Source organism: Salvelinus namaycush, unplaced genomic scaffold, assembly GCF_016432855.1.
Source record: "Salvelinus namaycush isolate Seneca unplaced genomic scaffold, SaNama_1.0 Scaffold128, whole genome shotgun sequence".
NCBI lineage: Eukaryota > Metazoa > Chordata > Actinopteri > Salmoniformes > Salmonidae > Salvelinus > Salvelinus namaycush.
The window spans coordinates 56321-76244 of NW_024057986.1; the positions used below are offsets into that span (position 1 = coordinate 56321).

Here is a 19924-nt window from a genome sequence, read left to right on the forward strand (position 1 = left end):
TTTTCACAAAGTCTGCTGCCTCAGTTTGTATGATGGCAATTTGCATATACTCCAGAATGTTATGAAAAGTGATCAGATGAATTGCAAAGTCCCTCTTTGCCATGCAAAAAAATCCCCCAAAAACATTTCCACTGCATTTCAGCCCTGCCACAAAAGGACCAGCTGACATCATGTCAGTGATTCTCTCGTTAACACAGGTGTGAGTGTTGATGAGGACAAGGCTGGAGATCACTCTGTCATGCTGATTAAGTTCGAATAACAGACTGGAAGCTTCAAAAAGTGGGTGGTGCTTGGAATCATTGTTCTCCCTCTGTCAACCATGGTTACCTGCAAGGAAACACGTGCCATCATCATTGCTTTGCACAAAAAGGGCTTCACAGGCAAGGATATTGCTGCCAGTAAGATTGTATCTAAATAAACCATTTATCAGATCATCAAGAACTTCAAGAAGAGCGGTTCAATTCTTGTGAAGAAGGCTTCAGGGTACCCAAGAAAGTCCAGCATGCGCCAGGACCCTCTCCTAAAGTTGATTCAGCTGCGGGATCGGGGCACCACCAGTACAGAGCTTGCTCAGGAATGGCAGCAGGCAGGTGTGAGTGCATCTGCACGCACAATGAGGCAAAGACTTTTGGAGGATGGCCTGGGGTCAAGAAGGGCAGCAAAGAAGCCACTTCTCTCCAGGAAAAACATCAGGGACCGACTGATATTCTGCAAAGGGCACAGGGATTGGACAGCTGAGGACTGGGGTAAAGTCATTTTCTCTGATGAATCCCCTTTCCGATTGTTTGGGGCATCCGGAAAAAAGCTTGTCCGGAGAAGACAAGGTGAGCGCTACCATCAGTCCTGTGTCATGCCAACAGTAAAGCATCCTGAGACCATTCATGTGTGGGGTTGCTTTTCAGCCAAGGGAGTGGGCTCACTCACAATTTTGCCTAAGAACACAGCCATGAATAAAGAATGGTACCAACACCTCCCCTGAGATTAACTTCTCCCAACCATCCAGGAACGGTTTGGTGACGAACAATGCCTTTTCTAGCATGATGGAGCACCTTGCCATAAGGCAAAAGTGATAACTAAGTGGCTCGGGGAACAAAGCATCGATATTTTGGGTCCATGGCCAGGAAACTCCCCAGACCTTAATCCCATTGAGAACTTGTGGTCAATCCTCAAGAGGCGGGTGGACAAACAAAAATCCAACAAATTCTGACAAACTCCAAGCATTGATTATGCAAGAATGGGCTGCCATCAGTCAGGATGTGGCCCAGAAGTTAATTGACAGCATGCCAGGGTGGATTGCAGAGGTCTTGATAAAGGGTCCACACTGCAAATATTGACTCTTTGCATCAATTTCATGTAATTGTCAATAAAAGCCGTTGACACTTATGAAATGCTTGTAATTATACTTCAGTATTCCATCTGACAAAAATATCTAAAGACACGGAAGCAGCAAACTTTGTGGAAATTAATATGTGTGTCATTCTCAACTTTTGGCCACGACTGTAGAGTAACAATATTTAAAAAAAAATACACTGTAGAAAAATCCCATTTCACTTCATACAGCTGAAACGAAAGACAGTTGAATGACACAGAACAGAAATATAAAAACGCAACATGTGACGTGTTGGTCCCATGTTTCATGAGCTGAAATAAAAGATCCCAGAAATGCTCCATACGCACAAAAATCTTATTTCTATAAAATGTTGTCCACACATTTGTTTACATCCCTGTTAGTGAGCATTTCTCCAAGATAATCCAGCTGGATCATTACACAGGTGCACCTTGTGCTGGGGACAATAAAATGCCACTCTAAAATGTGCAGTTGTCACAAAACAGAATGCCACAGATGTCTCAAGTTGAGGGAGCATGTAATTGGCATGTTGACTGCAGGAATGTCCACCAGAGCTGTTGTCAGATAATGTAATGCTCATTTCTCTACCATAAGCCGCCTCCAACGGCATTTTAGATAGTTTATCAGTACGTCCACCTGGCCTCACAACATGTATGGTGTGTGGTTTGCTGATGTCAACGTTGTGAACAGAGTGCCCCATGGTGGCGGTGGGGTTACGGTATGAGCAGGCATAAGCTACGGACAACGAACACAATCATTTTATCGATGGCAATTTGAATGCAGAGAGATACCGTGACGAGATCCTGAGGTCCATTTTTTAAAGGTATCTGTGACCAACAGATGCATATCTGTATTCCCAGTCATGTGAAATCCATAGATCAGAGCCAAATTAATTAATTTCAATTGACTGATTTCCTTATATAAAACTGTAACTCAGTAAAAATCTTTGAAATTGTTGCATTTATATTTTTTGTTCAGTCTAAATATCCATTAGCTACTACATATTGATTGGTAGAAATGTGCTTTATTAGCTATTTCAGTATTAGAAACAATCTATAACTAACCCCATTTTTAATTCAATATTACTCACCTTGACGTTACTCTGCTGAAAGTTCTAGTCATTGCCCAGGAAACATCTCAGCTCCCATATCGGGCTATGCTAATTGAACAAGGTCTTCAACAGGTCTTCAGGTGATATCTTCATAGCCAGCGACATCTGTTGATTGTCACTCAAAGCAGATGCTTCAGAGGCATGTAAATCTAGGTCTTGTGTATCTTCAGTAAAATCGCCATCACACAGCAATAGGACAATAGCTATCGCTGGGGCAAAGAGATGTATAGAGATCGCAATGTTGTATTTGTCCCGTTATGGCGTCTGTGAGCACACGGGCCATCTCCATTTTAAAGTTGTACCTTTATCTTCTACCACTTCCTGTGAGTAGGTAAACAAACTGAAAGGGTGCATATTGCCATCTGGACTGTGTTGTTTGTACAGGTATAAAAGACAAGGTTGGTGACGTACTGCCACCCACAGTTATGGAACATTTCCTCACAAGTATAATTATTTGACTGATCCCTCGTGATGACCAGAATAAAAAATTGTGTGATCCTTCCTTAACCCATAGGAAGTCCCACCCAGTTGACTACTTCAAAATGGTGAAAGTCCTCAATAAAACGCCAAAATAGTGAAAGTCCTCAATGACGCTGCGCATGCTAAAACAGTTTTTTTTTTTTGAGCACTAGAGTATTAGAGCAGTTGTTTAAATTCAAAAAGGAAGTATGTCCTTCTATACAGTGAGACAAAGGTGGCAGCACAGAGACAAGCCCCTATGGTCTCTGGTCAAAAGTAGTGCACTATACAATGGGAATAGAGAGTCATTTAGGATGCAGCCTTTGAGCTACAGTACAGAACATTTGATACAGTAACAACAACAACTATTCACAACTACAGGATACAGTGTATTCCTCTCAGATTGTCATAATTGACAATATTCCCTCAATAGGATCATATAACCAGTGCCACGATAATCTCAGATTGACAGGTCAGAAAACAGACAGGTCTGGATATTATATCTTGTGTAGTCAGAATTAATTTGTCAATTAGCAATAGGAATAAAAGTCATGTGACGAGAATACAGAAGAAGTAGAAAGCCTCTTTGGTGGAGTTAGGGCCGGTAATGCTTGATATTGCTGACGAGAGCCAGGCTAATAACCTGCCCAGGGACTGCGGTTGAAAATTAGCCGGCTGGCTAAAACCGTCACTTTTACTGAAACGTTGATTAACGTGCACTGTCCCTGTAAAAATAAAATAAACTCAACTGTGAAAAAGAGAGATGTTGATGACCATTGATGGCTTGGTTTTCTTTTTGGCTCGATACCTATTAGGGCATCTTCATTCAATATTAGGAACACGGTATTTTCTTCAGTTAGCAAGGTGATAGTGTAGAATTTACCATTATCAGAAACTTCATATTTTTTGGGGGTTGTGTTTCACAAGCAAGGTGATTCTGTGTGACTGTCACGTTATAACACGGATTGTTTATTTATTTGTAAGATCATGTAACGTCACAAAATATATACTGGACTTTCAATTCAGTATTTTATTTGTTGCAAGAAACAATGAGTGTGAACTTTCTTAAAAAGTTTATAGATTTAAGTTATGTGAAATGCAAATGAGGTAACAGATTTTGAATTAAAATCAAATTAAAAATAAAGTGATACTATGTGGTTTGATTGAGTACTGAAAACTAATTTCATTTTGCGTTACCCACCCCCCCCCCCCCCCCGACACACACATGCACTTAGAGGCAAAGGGTAAGACACAGCGCAGCCTCCGTGTAGCAGTTTGAGAGTTCCTTGCTCATGGGCAGAATGGCAGCCAGTGGCTTAGACACCAGCAGTCCAGTTTCCACTTCATCGCCTGGCTCAGGGCTTGAACCAAGAACCTTCCGGTTCCACCACTCTAACCTAGGCTACATACTTCCTGTAACGCAGTAGAACCTTAGAGATACGAACTCACCGGGAAACTGAGGTTGTTTTGAAACACTGAAATGTTTGTAACTTTGAAGAGACAAAAAAAAAAAAAAAATTAGGTTTTGTATCTTTGAGGTTCTACTGAATGTGGTTCACATGAAAACAGACATCACAGAAGACTCTCCATGACGTAGCCCATATGACCACTCACATGAGACTCTCCTGGTTGTTTTGTGTGTGTGAAACCTTTATTGTTTCTTCAGTTTATTTCTTAAAATAAGCAACAGTGCTAACATACACGTAGACATTACAGCTTGTACAGTATAAAATGAGAAGCACACTGGTGCAAGAACTTACCAAATCGAAAGGATGAAAGACAATAAAAAAAAAACTACAAATATTCTAAATGAACATCAAGAATGTCTAACGCAAACAGAAAACTATATCCTGTATTCTAATAATGGAATAAACAGCTATGGATTTCCTAAACGTCAGGCCTGTTGTAGAGTGTGTAGTCCTGATATCTTCTGATATTCAGTCTGCAGACCTAGAGGAAAAAAAATGAAAACTGATTGAAATATATGCAACATATATAACAAACAAAAAGGGGTAATCTGATACATCCATCCAAATGATTTTTTCAATGAATGATCTTACAATGACAATACATCTTCCAAAATTAGGAAAACATAACAGACAACGGATGAAAATAAAATAAAATGTTTTTTTTTTTATAATGTAATAAAATTGTGACAATTTAACTACACTGAGCAAAAATAAAACGCAACATTTAAAAGTGTGAAGTAAAAGATCCCAGAAAAGGTTCCATTTCCTCTCAAATCTTGTGCACAAATTTGTTTACATTCCTGTTAGTGAGCATTTCTCTTTTTGCCAAAATAATACATCCACCTGACCAGGTGGCACATCAAGAAACTGATTAAAAAGCATGATCATTACACAGGTGCTGGGGACTAACGGCCACTAAAATGTGCAGTTTTGTCACAACACAATGCCACAGATGTCTCAAGTTTTGTGGGATTCTGCAATTGGCATGCTGACTGCAGGAATGTCCACCAGAGCTGTTGCAAGAGAATGTAATTGTTGCCAGTTACTTTCTCTTCCATAAGCTGCCTCCAATGTTGTTTTAGAGAATTTGGCAGTACGTCCAAACGGCCTCAACCTCAGACCGCGTGTAACCACACCAGCCCAGGACCTCCACATCCAGCTTCTTCACCTGCGGGATCTTCTGAAACCAGCCACTCGGACATCTGATGAAACTGTTGGTTTGCACAACCAAAGAAGTTCTCCAAAAACTGTCAGAAACCGTCTCAGGGAAGCTCATCTGCGTGCTTGTCATCCTCACCAGGGTCTTGACCTGATCGGCGTCGTAACAGACTTTAGTGGGCAAATGCTCACCTTCGATGGCCACTGGCACGCTGGAGAAGTGTGCTCTTCATGGATGAATTCCGGTTTCAACTGTACCGGGCAGATGACATATAGATATATATATATAGATGACATATATAATATATGTATAGCGTTGTGTGGGCGAGCTGTTTTCTGATGTTAACGTTATGAACAGAGGTCCCCATGGTGGCGGTGGGGTGGTATGGGCAGGCATAAGCTACAGACAATGAACACAATTGCATTTTAATCGATTGCAATTTGAATGCAGAGAGATACCGTGACGACATCCCGAGGCCCATTTTCGTGCCATTCATCCGCTGCCATCACCTCATGTTTCAACACACAGCCCAATGTTTCAATGATCTGTACACATTCCACAGGCCACAATCAACAGCCTGATCAACTCTTATGTGAAGGAGATGTGTCGTGCTGCATGAGGCAAATGGTGGTCACACCAGATACGGACTGGTTCTCTGATCCACAACCCTACTTGTTTTTAAAAAGTATCTGTATCTGTGACCAACAGATGCATATCTGTATTCCCAGCCATGTGAAATCCATAGATTAGGGCCTAATGAATTTATTTCAATTGACCTGAGTTCCTTCTATGAACTGTAACTCGGTAAAATCATTGAAATTGTTGCATGTTGCGTTTATATTTTCGTTCAGTGTAGATGCATTCCCTCAGTCAAGATTTAAGTCATTGCTTTTCTCCAAAAATTAGTAGTTACTTCTAATCAAATCACATTTTATTGGGTGCTTTCACATAGAACAGCTGTTTCATAACTCCCAAATTAAGTCAAAATAACTACTAGCCCTCTCTCCTAACTGTAATAAACAAAGACACATCATTACGTCAATGCCCCTCCAAAAACACAACAATACCGTATCAAATTAGATTATTAATAGAATGTAATGGACATACCTATAAACCAAGAAGCACGGGGTGAGGGCAATGATCTTCTGTTACTAGAAATACTTCGTGCGGTTGAGAGCTCTCTGAGCTATCTGTCCGCTCTGGTCGGTGATTTTCTCCCAGTCTGTTTGACCCACCACAAAGCCGATATCGCGCTTGCGTTCGGCGTCCTTCTGCTCTTCGAGGTCAGCCCAGCGAACCTAGACGACAGGAAGGAAAACATCCAGCGGGGTCACGAGCAGGAAATGGACGAGGTGTAGGCACGCTATGTTCATGCTAGCTAGCTGGTCTGACATTGTATTTCAAGTTAAATATTCTAGTAATATTGCGAAATAGTATTTAGGGAGCACACGATCAAAACCACATTTTTCACCAATAGATAATCCAGATTTTGTGATGAAATTCTCCAGGCGCCTTGGATTATAGAGATGTTGTTACTGGTCAAACGATCACATATCTCTATAGTCAGTCAGGCTGTCATTGTAAATAAGAAGAGTTGCCTAAATAAATAAAAGTTATATAAAACAATATAATAAATAAGACGCGACATGATGGAGATGTTTTGGGAAATGTCAAACAATCAATATTTCATGGTTTGTTAAAGAGAAACAAGACAAGAATATAAATATGGTATGCCACTTTACCCTCTTCTTGCCAGGCTCAGAGTGGCGTGTGGCGTAGTCGTCCGTTAGCTGAAAGTCATCTCCCTCCCTTTTCCTCTTCCCCCCCATCACCAGGCCGTCCAGCTTGTCTGTAAGGAGAAGAGCGCTCGCCACGTCACCTCACGACTCAGCAAAAATAATAAACACTATGCTACGTCACCGATATCACGGTCACCGTGACGACGATGACCCACCGATATCACGGTCACCGTGACGACGATGACCGTGCTCCTTAGATTCTGTATTTTGCCATTTCCTTTTTCTGTCTATAAATATTTAGAATGTTCTTTTAGAAAGTTGACATGTTGTCCGGTTTTATTACCAAGGATCCCCTCAAATCAAAGAGTCGCCTCCTCTCATTTTGATATTGAAGCAAGGATAAATTGAGCACCTTTTTTTTTTTTTTTTGCCCTTCAAACTGTGTGCAGTTTAAAGCAAGCGCAAATGGTAATTGTAAATATGGAATTGATGTTATTTATTTGAAATGTACTATTTTGAATCACACTTGTGTGTTTTTGATCAGATCATTTGTATTCAGCACGTCTGCTTATAATAAACAGGAGACTGGAAACTGTTTAGACAACAGGTGTCAAACCTCTCCTAGGGGGATCTCCAGCCAGTCCATGTATATGAACCATTCCAGAGCTAGCACACCTGATTCAACTTGCCAACTAGTTATCAAGACATTGAACTACTTAAAATCAGGTGAGCTAGTTTAGGGCTACAACAAAATTGTGAAATCGTCTGGGGGGGGGGGGGTCCCCGGCGAGAGGTTTGAAAACCAATGGCTTAGATCATGAAGTTGAAGAGCATATCACTGTGGCGCAACAGGAACATTACTGGAAGCTAGAGTGGTTAGTGAACATCATGTACATTAGTAAGAGGGAATACCTACCTAGTTTCGCATCAGAAGTGTCCATCTCCCATTTGCTTTGTGGAATGTAACCCTAAATTATACAGAGAAGAGACTGCAACGGTTAGGCCTCGGAACGGCAAGGAGCTAGGGGTCAGGAGGGGAGAGAGAGAGAGAGAGGGTGTGGGAAGGGTTTCGGTGTCGGGAGAGAAGGCGTTCAAATAGGTTAGGTTAATCAAACAACACTTGTACAAATCACGACAAATCGCAAAGAATGACACGACATGAGACGACATAAAATAGCTTTAAAAAGACGTTGGCATGCAAACAATGTCAGATGTCATTACGACACCTCAGTTGAGAGGATGTCCCTTTGGTATAAAGCCACGATCAAAGCATTTAGAGAGACAGTTATGACTTCAGAAGCCAGCGAGTTGATACACAAGCCAGCCTACTGCAAGAGCAACAACTACATTTCATCAACACCTTTTGTGTTCATCGTGGTTCCACTTTGGTAGGACACCAAGTTGAAACAACTCATTTCATTATATTGCCCTAGTTGCCCTACTAAAAAGAAAAATAGAAGATAGTCTACTAGTTAGGGAGTAACAACACCGGTATACACAAGTTGGACCTTAATAGTCTTTGAGTCTGAAGTATTTCGTAAATAAATGAAGCAATAAGTGAATTCTGACTAAAAACTCTTCAGTTCTAAACGCAAGTTAGAAAAGGCCAAAATCAGGCAAGTTATTTAACCTCCCCAACCATTTCCTGAATAACAGATGGATATAGCCATTTCCTGAATAACAGATGTAGCCATTTCCTTAATAACAGATGGATGTAGTCATTTCCTTAATAACAGATGGATGTAGTCATTTCCTTAATAACAGATGGATGTAGCCATTTCCTTAATAACAGATGGATGTAGCCATTTCCTTAATAACAGATGGATATAGTCATTTCCTTAATAACAGATGGATGTAGCCATTTCCTGAATAACAGATGGATGTAGCCATTTCCTTAATAACAGATGGATGTAGCCATTTCCTGAATAACAGATGGATGTAGCCATTTCCTTAATAACAGATGGATGTAGCCATTTCCTGAATAACAGATGGATGTAGCCATTTCCTTAATAACAGATGGATGTAACAATTTCCTTAATAACAGATGGATATAGCCATTTCCTTAATAACAGATGGATGTAGTCATTTCCTTAATAACAGATGGATGTAGTCATTTCCTTAATAACAGATGGATGTAGCCATTTCCTGAATAACAGATGGATGTAGCCATTTCCTGAATAACAGATGGATGTAGTCATTTCCTTAATAACAGATGGATGTAGTCATTTCCTTAATAACAGATGGATGTAGTCATTTCCTTAATAACAGATGGATATAGCCATTTCCTTAATAACAGATGCCTGTAGTGGATATAGCCATTTCCTTAATAACAGATGCCTGTAGTGAATTATAGCAATTTCCTTAACAACTGATTTGTAGAAACTTGCGCTAACTATAGTATGTTTCAAAGGACAAGAGCCAACAATAAAAACATGAAGCGTTTTAAATCTTAAAAATCATACCATTGTGATAAGTCTAACTTTAAATGTTGTGTTTAGGTCGTTAAATCACATCAAATGCTCCAAAACTATGTATAAAAAAAACACAATATGAATTTAGTCAATTTATCTAAGCATTTTTGTCGTAATCCCATTTATTTACAGCTAGTACTATAGTACAGCTACAGCCCTGTTAAACAAGTTGGAAAGTACAAGTTAAAATATATATAGTAAAAGTAGCAAACTGAAGTGAAGCCTTCTTATATTAGCCTCTGATACGGTTTAATAAATACTACTTTAATATGCTTCAAATATTTTGATATTCAAAATCACACTTACACAAAGCTACTTTGTGGCAAATTTGCTGCAAACTACATGGTGTGCCACAAAATGTACACAGCTTTTTTTGACACTAGTGGTGAAATTGTGGCAAACCTTTGGCAACAATAATATTTATTGCCACGAGTGGCAAAAGGTTTGCCAGAGGTTGTTTTCTGGCCAAAAATTCTCAATATTGTACTGGAGTCTGTTGCAAACCTGTGGCAACAATATCTATTGCCAATAGTGGCAAATAGTTTACCAGAAGCCGTTTCTGGTGAACACGAGTTCCAAGACCAGTAACCATTGATGACCAATCAGGGGGATTAGAAAATGTTGGAAAATGGAAACCAAGCTATCTAGCTAGCTAGCTACCTACCTACCAAAGTTGTCCAGTGAGTGTCTAACTTAATTAAACTTCCTAATATACTTAAATTATGTTAGCTAATTGATGCTTGGTTAGCAATGTCATGTTTTATAGGATAGAGTGAAACACATTTAGTTGATCCCCAGTTTCAAATCAGTCAGCGCCACCGATTGGCTAGCGCTAAGCTAGCTAACTTTAGCAATCATATTTTTTGCACAATTAATGTGAAAGCTACCTAGCTAACGATTTGCCTAAACACTTTTTTTTAGGCGAATACGTTTCCTGTCTTTTAAAATCAATATGCATGTCAATATGCTAGTGTCATTGTGCAGTAGCATGTTAGCTAGCACAACAGCTAAGGTAGCAACAATATGAGCTGACTTGACATCAAAGCGAGACTTCACTTTCGCAGATGGATACCCTCTCTCTACCCGTAGTGTGGGAAGAGGCTGTATTGGGAGAAGGATGCATCGACACCCCGGAAAGACGTTTGGGATGCACTAAATCATACTCATTTATAACTCAAAAAAGCATTTGTCTTCAAGCTTGATACAGTAAGTAAATGCATGTACTATTCTCATAAAATGTAGTCCATACTTTCATTCTTTGTAACAATTAAATATTTAATTGCTTTTAAACTAGTAGGTAGCTCATCTTCATCACTTGTTCCTAATCCTCTTTCTAGAAGCGATCAGGTACAAGGCAAAAATACAGATTGAGGCCTTCAATCAAACTGAAGACAGAGAAATGTGTGTTCACCAGGTCAAGGCTTCTTACATGCATGGCGTTGAGATGCAAGTTAACAATTCATTTAGGAAATATTATTTGAATTGGCATATTGCCATACTTCCACCCAAGCCATATACACTTGAGTCAGGAAGAAGAGACAACTACAGTAGAAGACAACTGGCTCTTTAATGATGAAGTCCCCAGTCGAGATAAAATATCATAATTAGTTGATTAGTTTAAATCAATTGTGTTGAGGCTTGGCAAGAGACAAATATTGTACTCTAGGAACAGTTGGCCACATATTTAAAAAAGGTACATTTAGTAGGCCTAAGTCCATCGTTTGTTTATATAGCATTTATACAAGGCAGAAACATTGTTTCCTTGCTGAAAGAAATAGAGAATGACAGTTTCAGTATGAAGCATTGCAACGTCATCAACTGATGATATTGATCTGTTACGACATTGAATACATTGAATGTTTAGTATATTTACTACATTTAATATGTTCAGTTCTCTGTGAGAAGCACGTTCATTTACAATTGTGTGTGATTTGGTTTTGTAGATGCATTTCAATGTTGTTAACACACAGTAACCAAAAACCTGAATTAACTTACATATTCATACTGAGTTTGCAGCAAATTTGCTGCAAACAGTAGAATGTTAGCCACAAGTTTCCCAGAATTGTTTACCAGAAGTTCACAAGTCGCAAATTTACCGCAACAGTTTGCCACAAAACTAATTTGCATGGGAAAATGAGAAAATTGGTCAAAAGTTTGCCAGAAGCCTGCTTTTCGGTAAGGGCAGTCACTTCCCCTACCGATTTAGTGCTAAAGAAATTACCACGGCATGCCGAAAGGCGCCCTGACAGATGATCCCCCTTGCACCTCGTCCACCAGACTGCACTCTGACTATATTCTGTATCAATAGCCTGGGGATGAGGATACCTTGTTACTAACAGCACAAAGCTAATGGAGGAGTGAGTTCCAGCAGGTTTGGAGGTAAATTCTATTTCAATTCAAAAAGTACACTGAAATTCCAATTCCAATTCTCTTCATTGCTTTTCAATGAGGGAAATATGGAATTTGGTTTACTTTCAGAATTGAAATGGAATTGACCCAAAGCCTGTAGCATGATAATGTCCAATCCCATTCAACTTCTGAGTGAGTTGTTTCCTGGTGTAGTGTAGCTGTAACAATTTCTAATACACTGAATAAAAATAGAAACAACATGTAAAGTGTTGGTCTCATGTTTCATGAGCTTAAATAAAAGATCCCAGAAATGTTCCATAGATACAAAAAGCTTATTTCTCTTAAATTTTGTGCACACATTTGTTTATATCCCTGTTAGTGAGCATTTCTTCTTTGCCAAGATAATCCATCCACCTGACAGGTGTGGCATATCAAGAAGCTGATTAAACAGCATGATCATTACACAGGTGCACCTTGGGCTGGGGACAATAAAAGGCCACTAAAATGTGCAGTTTTATCACACAACACAATGCCACAGATGTCTGTGTAGTTGCGGGAGCGTAGTTGAGCGTGCAATTAGCATTCTGACTGCAGGAATGTCCACCAGAGCTGTTGCCAGATGTTAATTTCTCTACCATGAGCCGCCTTCAACGTCGTTTTAGAGAATTTGTCAGTACGTCCAACCGGCCTCACAAACGCAGACCACGTGTAACCACATCAGCTCAGGACCTCCACATCCAGCTTCTTCACCTGCGTGGTGGTCTGAGACCAGCCACCCAGACAGCTGATTAAACTGTGGGTTTGCACAACTAAAGAATTTCTGCACAAACTGTTATAAACCATATCAGGGAAGCTCATGTGTGTGCTCGTCGTCCTCACCAGGGTCTTGACCTGACTGCAGTTCAGCGTCGTAACCGACTTCAGTGGGAAAATGCTCACCTTCCGATGGCCACTGGCGCAGTGGAGAAGTGTGCTCATTGTCATGCCATTCATTCACCACCATCTCCTCCTGTTTCAGCATGATAATTTACGTCCCCATGTCGCAAGGAGCTGTACAGAATGCCTGGAAACGTCCCAGTTCTTCCATGGCCTGCATACTCAACAGACATGTCACTCATAGAGCATGTTTGGGATGCTCTGGATCGGCATGTATGCCACCGTGTTCCAGTTCTCGCCAATATCCAGCAACTTCGCACAGCCATTGAAGAGGATTGGGACAACATTCCACAGGACACAAATCAACAGCCTGATCAACTTTATATGTAGGAGATGTGTCACGCTGCATGAGGTAAATGGTGGTCACACCAGATACGGACTGGTTTTCTGATCCACGTCCCTACTTCTTTTATACAGATACTGTATCAGCAACCAACAGATGCATATCTGTTTTCCCAGTCACTTGATATCCATAGATTAGGGACTAATGAATGTATTTCAATTGACTGATTTCCTTATATGAACTGTAACTCAGTAAAATATTTACAATTGTTGAGTTAATATTTTTGTAAATAGACTATCTAACGAGTCATCTTAATAATAATAATAGTTTTGGCAGACCTCCCCCTTGAGCGTTTCAGCTGTGAATCTGGTGCCGGTTGAGATTAATTATATACGAACAGATTGATTCAATTAAAACACATGGACAATTAAATCCAACGAATCAGACCAGTTACAAGGAGTAGGGCTGGATTGAAAAAGGGTTTCAGGAGGCACATGTTGTTCCTTTATTTGCTAAATACATGAGAATAACATTATATAGCAAAACTTTAACATGGTGCTGTTTGTAAAAATAGCTTCACAAATTGTTATCAACTGGACTGTGGAAGTGCATATTATCAAGTCATATCAGTTATTTGCATCAGAAATTAGAGAACGAACGATAAATCGGCCGAGCCGATATATCGGGATGATATTGTCCTTTTCTAGATTAATCGGCCGTTCTCTATCGGCTTTGCAGATAGTCTCTCTAATGCCAGCCGCCACTCACCGCCTGAGCATTACACAATGTCTAGCTGGAAAAATCAGCAGCAAGCTATCGTATTCTCCAACAGAAAGGTGCAGTATAGAGAAATGGTTGAACTGACAGTGACCAAAATCCAATTATATTAATTTTGTTAATTCACTAATAACAAGGCTTGTGTCGACGTGCCCGGACATGCATGAAATAAGCAAGCTAGCTAGCTAAGCAGATAGCTATGAGACCTGTTAGCAAAGATTACAATAACTAACCCTTTCATCTGTGGTGTTAGCTAGCTAACTATATTAGCTACTATGCTAGCTAGCTGGATAAACACAGTGCTAAGATATCAGCTAGAAGCTAATAGCCAACGTAGCTAGCTAACGTTAGCTGGTTATCATTTTGAACATGCACCATCTTCGGCAATGAGCCATCTGATTTACGGTGTAACGTTAGCTATTTACTGGTGTGCTGATCTGACCAGCCGCAATTGCATCCGTAAATTGACAGTTGATCGTCGGATTAGATGATTGTCGTAATAGGGAAAGATGGAAGTGTTTTAAAATGCCTAAATAAAAAAAATAAAAAAAGGTTGGCAATAGGTTTAGCTACCTAAGAATCTTCCTGTACGTTTATGGACCAAGAAAATTGTAGATCAGCGTGTGCATTCTCACTTATCAAACTACGGACAGATTTGAGTCATTTCAGCCAGAACGAGCATCGTTGTTTCATCTTTTTCCCCATCCTCGCTCTCCTTGTTAGATATTATGCACATTTATGGCTTGGTAGCAAATGTCATTGTCATTGTAGCAGTAAACAGCAGTAAGTGATACTGGAGGGAGATGTGAAAAGGGAGCAGAGTTACAGCCTCACCTCTAACCAATTGTAGTAGTAGGATCAAGTTACAATCCGCCAATTTCTTTGACAGATATCTGAACTAGCCAACTGAGTCGTTTCGAAATTCATCCTGGCAGCTGAGTTATTAAGAGATGGGTCTTGACAGCTGAAAAAAAATTATTATTTCCAGATAATGGAAAATGACTAAAAATACAAGTTTCATAAGCTTCCGTGATCACAAAATCAAGACGTTAACGTTAGACCCATTTGCATTGAATATATGTTATATGGCCAAACTAACAGCAATACCTACATGATGTCCTTTACATATAGGCGTGACATGCTGTAGTGATGCTTCTACGCAAGTGTTGTTACGCCGTAGGTTTATAAGAATCCCAAAATGGAGAGATCTGGCAAATCATGTGTAACAGTATAACTTTAAACCGTCCCCTCGCCCCGACACGGGCGCGAACCAGGGACCTTCTGCACACATCAACAGTCACCCACGAAGCGTCGTTACCCATCGCTCCACAAAAGCACCCGCTAACTAGCTAGCCATTTCACATCCGTTACACATGCTCAACAACTCGATGCATGAAACACTCCTACTGAATATGCATTCACCTAAATTGAGAGTAGGCCCATTGCCATCGTAACATTTACCCAGTTTAAAAGTACCATTATGTTGGTAAAAACAAAGTCACATGTATTGTTTTGATCGATGCCACACATGGCTGATCTTGGCATCACGTTTTTTCAAATTGAACGATACTGAATATCAGAGTACTAAGTAGGCTAGTCGTTTTCAAGAAGACAAGTTTGATGAAAGACTCGTGTGAAACCTCTCATATGCTTCAGGAGGAGCGTTCACATCTTTTTCATTCAATTTGATTTACCTTCCATTTGAAAATTTGGCCTACAACACCACAATAGAGTTTTACATGGGTCTCCTATGTACGACACCACAATAGAGTTTTACATGGGTCTCCTATGTACGACACCACAATAGAGTTTTACATGGGTCTCCTATGTACGACACCACAATAGAGTTTTACATGGGTCTCCTATGTACGACACCACAATAGAGTTTTACATGGGTCTCCTATGTACGACACCACAATAGAGTTTTACATGGGTCTCCTACGTACGACACCACAATAGTTTTACATGGGTCTCCTATGTACGACACCACAATAGAGTTTTACATGGGTCTCCTATGTACGACACCACAATAGAGTTTTACATGGGTCTCCTATGTACGACACCACAATAACTGTAGAAATTCATTTGGATATAGGATGTGTTAATCACAGACTTTCAAGATTATGTGTGTCAAAAATTGAATGGAAATCTCTGAATCTTAATTCTAAAAGCTATGCTTATACTTACCATCTAGTAAGGAACTAACACCATAGCATCAAACATATTTTTTCTTACTCATAGTAGAGTTCGATTACAGAAGAAATCCAGAAATAATTTAGGCTTATTTGATTAACAATCAAAAATTATCTAGGATATTTCAAATCACTTACAACCATTATCCTCAGAACCAATCCACATTACCTCGACAAAAGGTTACCATGAAATGTTTCATCTATTTATTTGGAATATATATATTTTTTAATGGGTGGAAAATCCCACTCCTTTAGTTATTCTTGGTTTTATTGAACAGATAGGACAGTGACGAGACAACAGGAAAGGTCAGAGTCAGAAGGGTTATGGGTCAGATTCGAACCCATGCTGACTCTGGTAAATGTGTGTGTGTGGTGTGTGGTGTGTGTGTGTCGGGGTCAGTCAGGGGCACTAACCATTAGACCACGTGTGTGTGTGTGTGTGTGTGTCGGGGTCAGTCAGGGCCACTAACCATTAGACCACGTGTGTGTGTGTGTGTGTGTGTGTGTGTGTGTGTGTGTGTGTGTGTGTCGGGGTCAGTCAGGGGCACTAACCATTAGACCACGTGTGTGTGTGTGTGTGTGTGTGTGTGTGTGTGTGTGTGTGTGTGTGTGTGTGTGTGTGTGTGTGTGTCGGGGTCAGTCAGGGGCACTAACCATTAGACCACAATGCTTTCTCAATTATGACTTCCGAATCTCATGATCATCCTCTGGTACACTTGCAGTATGTATCACTGTATATAGGATGTTCGACTTGGCAAAGGTTTGAGAAGTTATCAATGATTTATAAAAAAAAATAATATGATTCATCTCAGGACACAAAGAATACTAAAATCGACCAAACAAGACCAAAATAAAAACATAAACCAAAAGACATTCAGCTTCTTGACCTAAACTCATTTACTACCATAGCTGCAGTTCATTCGTCAACAGCCTATGGTCTTTAAAAGAGCCAAGGGCTGAAGTCATCATGTCTGTCCACTGTACCTGTAAACTACCTAGCATGTCTGTCCACTGTACCTGCTAACTACCTAGCATGTCTGTCCACTGTACCTGTAAACTACCTAGCATGTCTGTCCACTGTACCTGCTAACTACCTAGCATGTCTGTCCACTGTACCTGTAAACTACCTAGCATGTCTGTCCACTGTACCTGTAAACTACCTAGCATGTCTCTCCACTGTAGACTACCTAGCATGTCTCTCCACTGTACCTGTAAACTACCTAGCATGTCTGTCCACCGTACCTGTAAACTACCTAGCATGGCTGTACCTGTAAACTACCTAGCATGTCTGTCCACTGTACCTGCAAACTACCTAGCATGTCTGTCCACTGTACCTGTAAACTACCTAGCATGTCTGTCCACCGTACCTGTAAACTACCTAGCATGTCTGTCCACTGTGCCTGTAAACTACCTAGCATGTCTCTCCACTGTAAACTACCTAGCATGTCTGTCCACTGTAAACTACCTAGCATGTCTGTCCACTGTACCTGTAAACTACCTAGCATGTCTCTCCACTGTAAACTACCTAGCATGTCTGTCCACTGTACCTGTAAACAACCTAGCATGTCTCTCCACTGTACCTGTAAACTACCTAGCATGTCTGTCCACTGTACCTGTAAACTACCTAGAATGTCTCTCCACTGTACCTGTAAACGACCTAGCATGTCTGTCCACTGTAAACTACCTAGCATGTCTGTCCACTGTACCTGTAAACTACCTAGCATGTCTGTCCACTGTACCTGTAAACTACCTAGCATGTCTGTCCACTGTACCTGTAAACTACCTAGCATGTCTGTCCACCGTACCTGTAAACTACCTAGCATGTCTGTCCACCGTACCTGTAAACTACCTAGCATGTCTGTACCTGTAAACTACCTAGCATGTCTCTCCACTGTACCTGTAAACTACCTAGCATGTCTCTCCACTGTAAACTACCTAGCATGTCTGTCCACTGTACCTGTAAACTACCTAGCATGTCTCTCCACTGTAAACTACCTAGCATGTCTCTCCACTGTACCTGTAAACTACCTAGCATGTCTGTACCTGTAAACTACCTAGCATGTCTCTCCACTGTACCTGTAAACTACCTAGCATGTCTCTCCACTGTAAACTACCTAGCATGTCTGTCCACTGTACCTGTAAACTACCTAGCATGTCTCTCCACTGTAAACTACCTAGCATGTCTCTCCACTGTACCTGTAAACTACCTAGCATGTCTCTCCACTGTAAACTACCTAGCATGTCTGTCCACTGTACCTGTAAACTACCTAGCATGTCTGTCCACTGTACCTGTAAACTACCTAGCATGTCTCTCCACTGTACCTGTAAACGACCTAGCATGTCTGTCCACTGTACCTGTAAACTACCTAGCATGTCTCTCCACTGTACCTGTAAACTACCTAGCATGTCTCTCCACTGTAAACTACCTAGCATGTCTCTCCACTGTACCTGTAAACTACCTAGCATGTCTCTCCACTGTAAACTACCTAGCATGTCTGTCCACTGTACCTGTAAACTACCTAGCATGTCTGTCCACTGTACCTGTAAACTACCTAGCATGTCTCTCCACTGTACCTGTAAACGACCTAGCATGTCTGTCCACTGTACCTGTAAACTACCTAGCATGTCTCTCCACTGTACCTGTAAACTACCTAGCATGTCTCTCCACTGTAAACTACCTAGCATGTCTGTCCACTGTACCTGTAAACTACCTAGCATGTCTGTCCACTGTACCTGTAAACTACCTAGCATGTCTCTCCACTGTACCTGTAAACGACCTAGCATGTCTGTCCACTTTACCTGTAAACTACCTAGCATGTCTCTCCACTGTAAACTACCTAGCATGTCTGTCCACTGTACCTGTAAACTACCTAGCATGTCTGTCCACTGTACCTGTAAACTACCTAGCATGTCTCTCCACTGTACCTGTAAACGACCTAGCATGTCTGTCCACTTTACCTGTAAACTACCTAGCATGTCTCTCCACTGTAAACTACCTAGCATGTCTGTCCACTGTACCTGTAAACTACCTAGCATGTCTGTCCACTGTACCTGTAAACTACCTAGCATGTCTCTCCACTGTACCTGTAAACTACCTAGCATGTCTGTCCACTGTACCTGTAAACTACCTAGCATGTCTGTCCACTGTACCTGTAAACTACCTAGCATGTCTGTCCACTGTACCTGTAAACTACCTAGCATGTCTCTCCACTGTAAACTACCTAGCATGTCTCTCCACTGTAGACTACCTAGCATGTCTCTCCACTGTACCTGTAAACTACCTAGCATGTCTGTCCACCGTACCTGTAAACTACCTAGCATGGCTGTACCTGTAAACTACCTAGCATGTCTGTCCACTGTACCTGCAAACTACCTAGCATGTCTGTCCACCGTACCTGTAAACTACCTAGCATGTCTGTCCACTGTAAACTACCTAGCATGTCTGTGCACTGTGCCTGTAAACTACCTAGCATGTCTCTCCACTGTAAACTACCTAGCATGTCTGTCCACTGTAAACTACCTAGCATGTCTGTTCACTGTACCTGTAAACTACCTAGCATGTCTGTCCACTGTACCTGTAAACTACCTAGCATGTCTCTCCACTGTAAACTACCTAGCATGTCTGTCCACT

General features: G+C 40.8%; 1 protein-coding gene across 1 annotated transcript in view; it reads right to left on the reverse strand.

Annotated features, from left to right (window-relative positions):
* Positions 1–4547: 4547 nt before the first annotated feature.
* The window catches only part of LOC120036269 (YLP motif-containing protein 1-like), a 73698-nt gene continuing 58321 nt past the window's right edge, over positions 4548–19924 (reverse strand). The window contains exons 19-22 of the mRNA XM_038982745.1: positions 8202–8253; positions 7289–7395; positions 6654–6844; positions 4548–4868 (exon numbers count right to left, since the gene is read on the reverse strand). Of these exons, the coding sequence (XP_038838673.1) occupies positions 6698–6844; positions 7289–7395; positions 8202–8253 (306 nt within the window). The 3' untranslated portion in view covers positions 4548–4868; positions 6654–6697. The remainder of the gene's footprint in view (positions 4869–6653; positions 6845–7288; positions 7396–8201; positions 8254–19924) is intronic.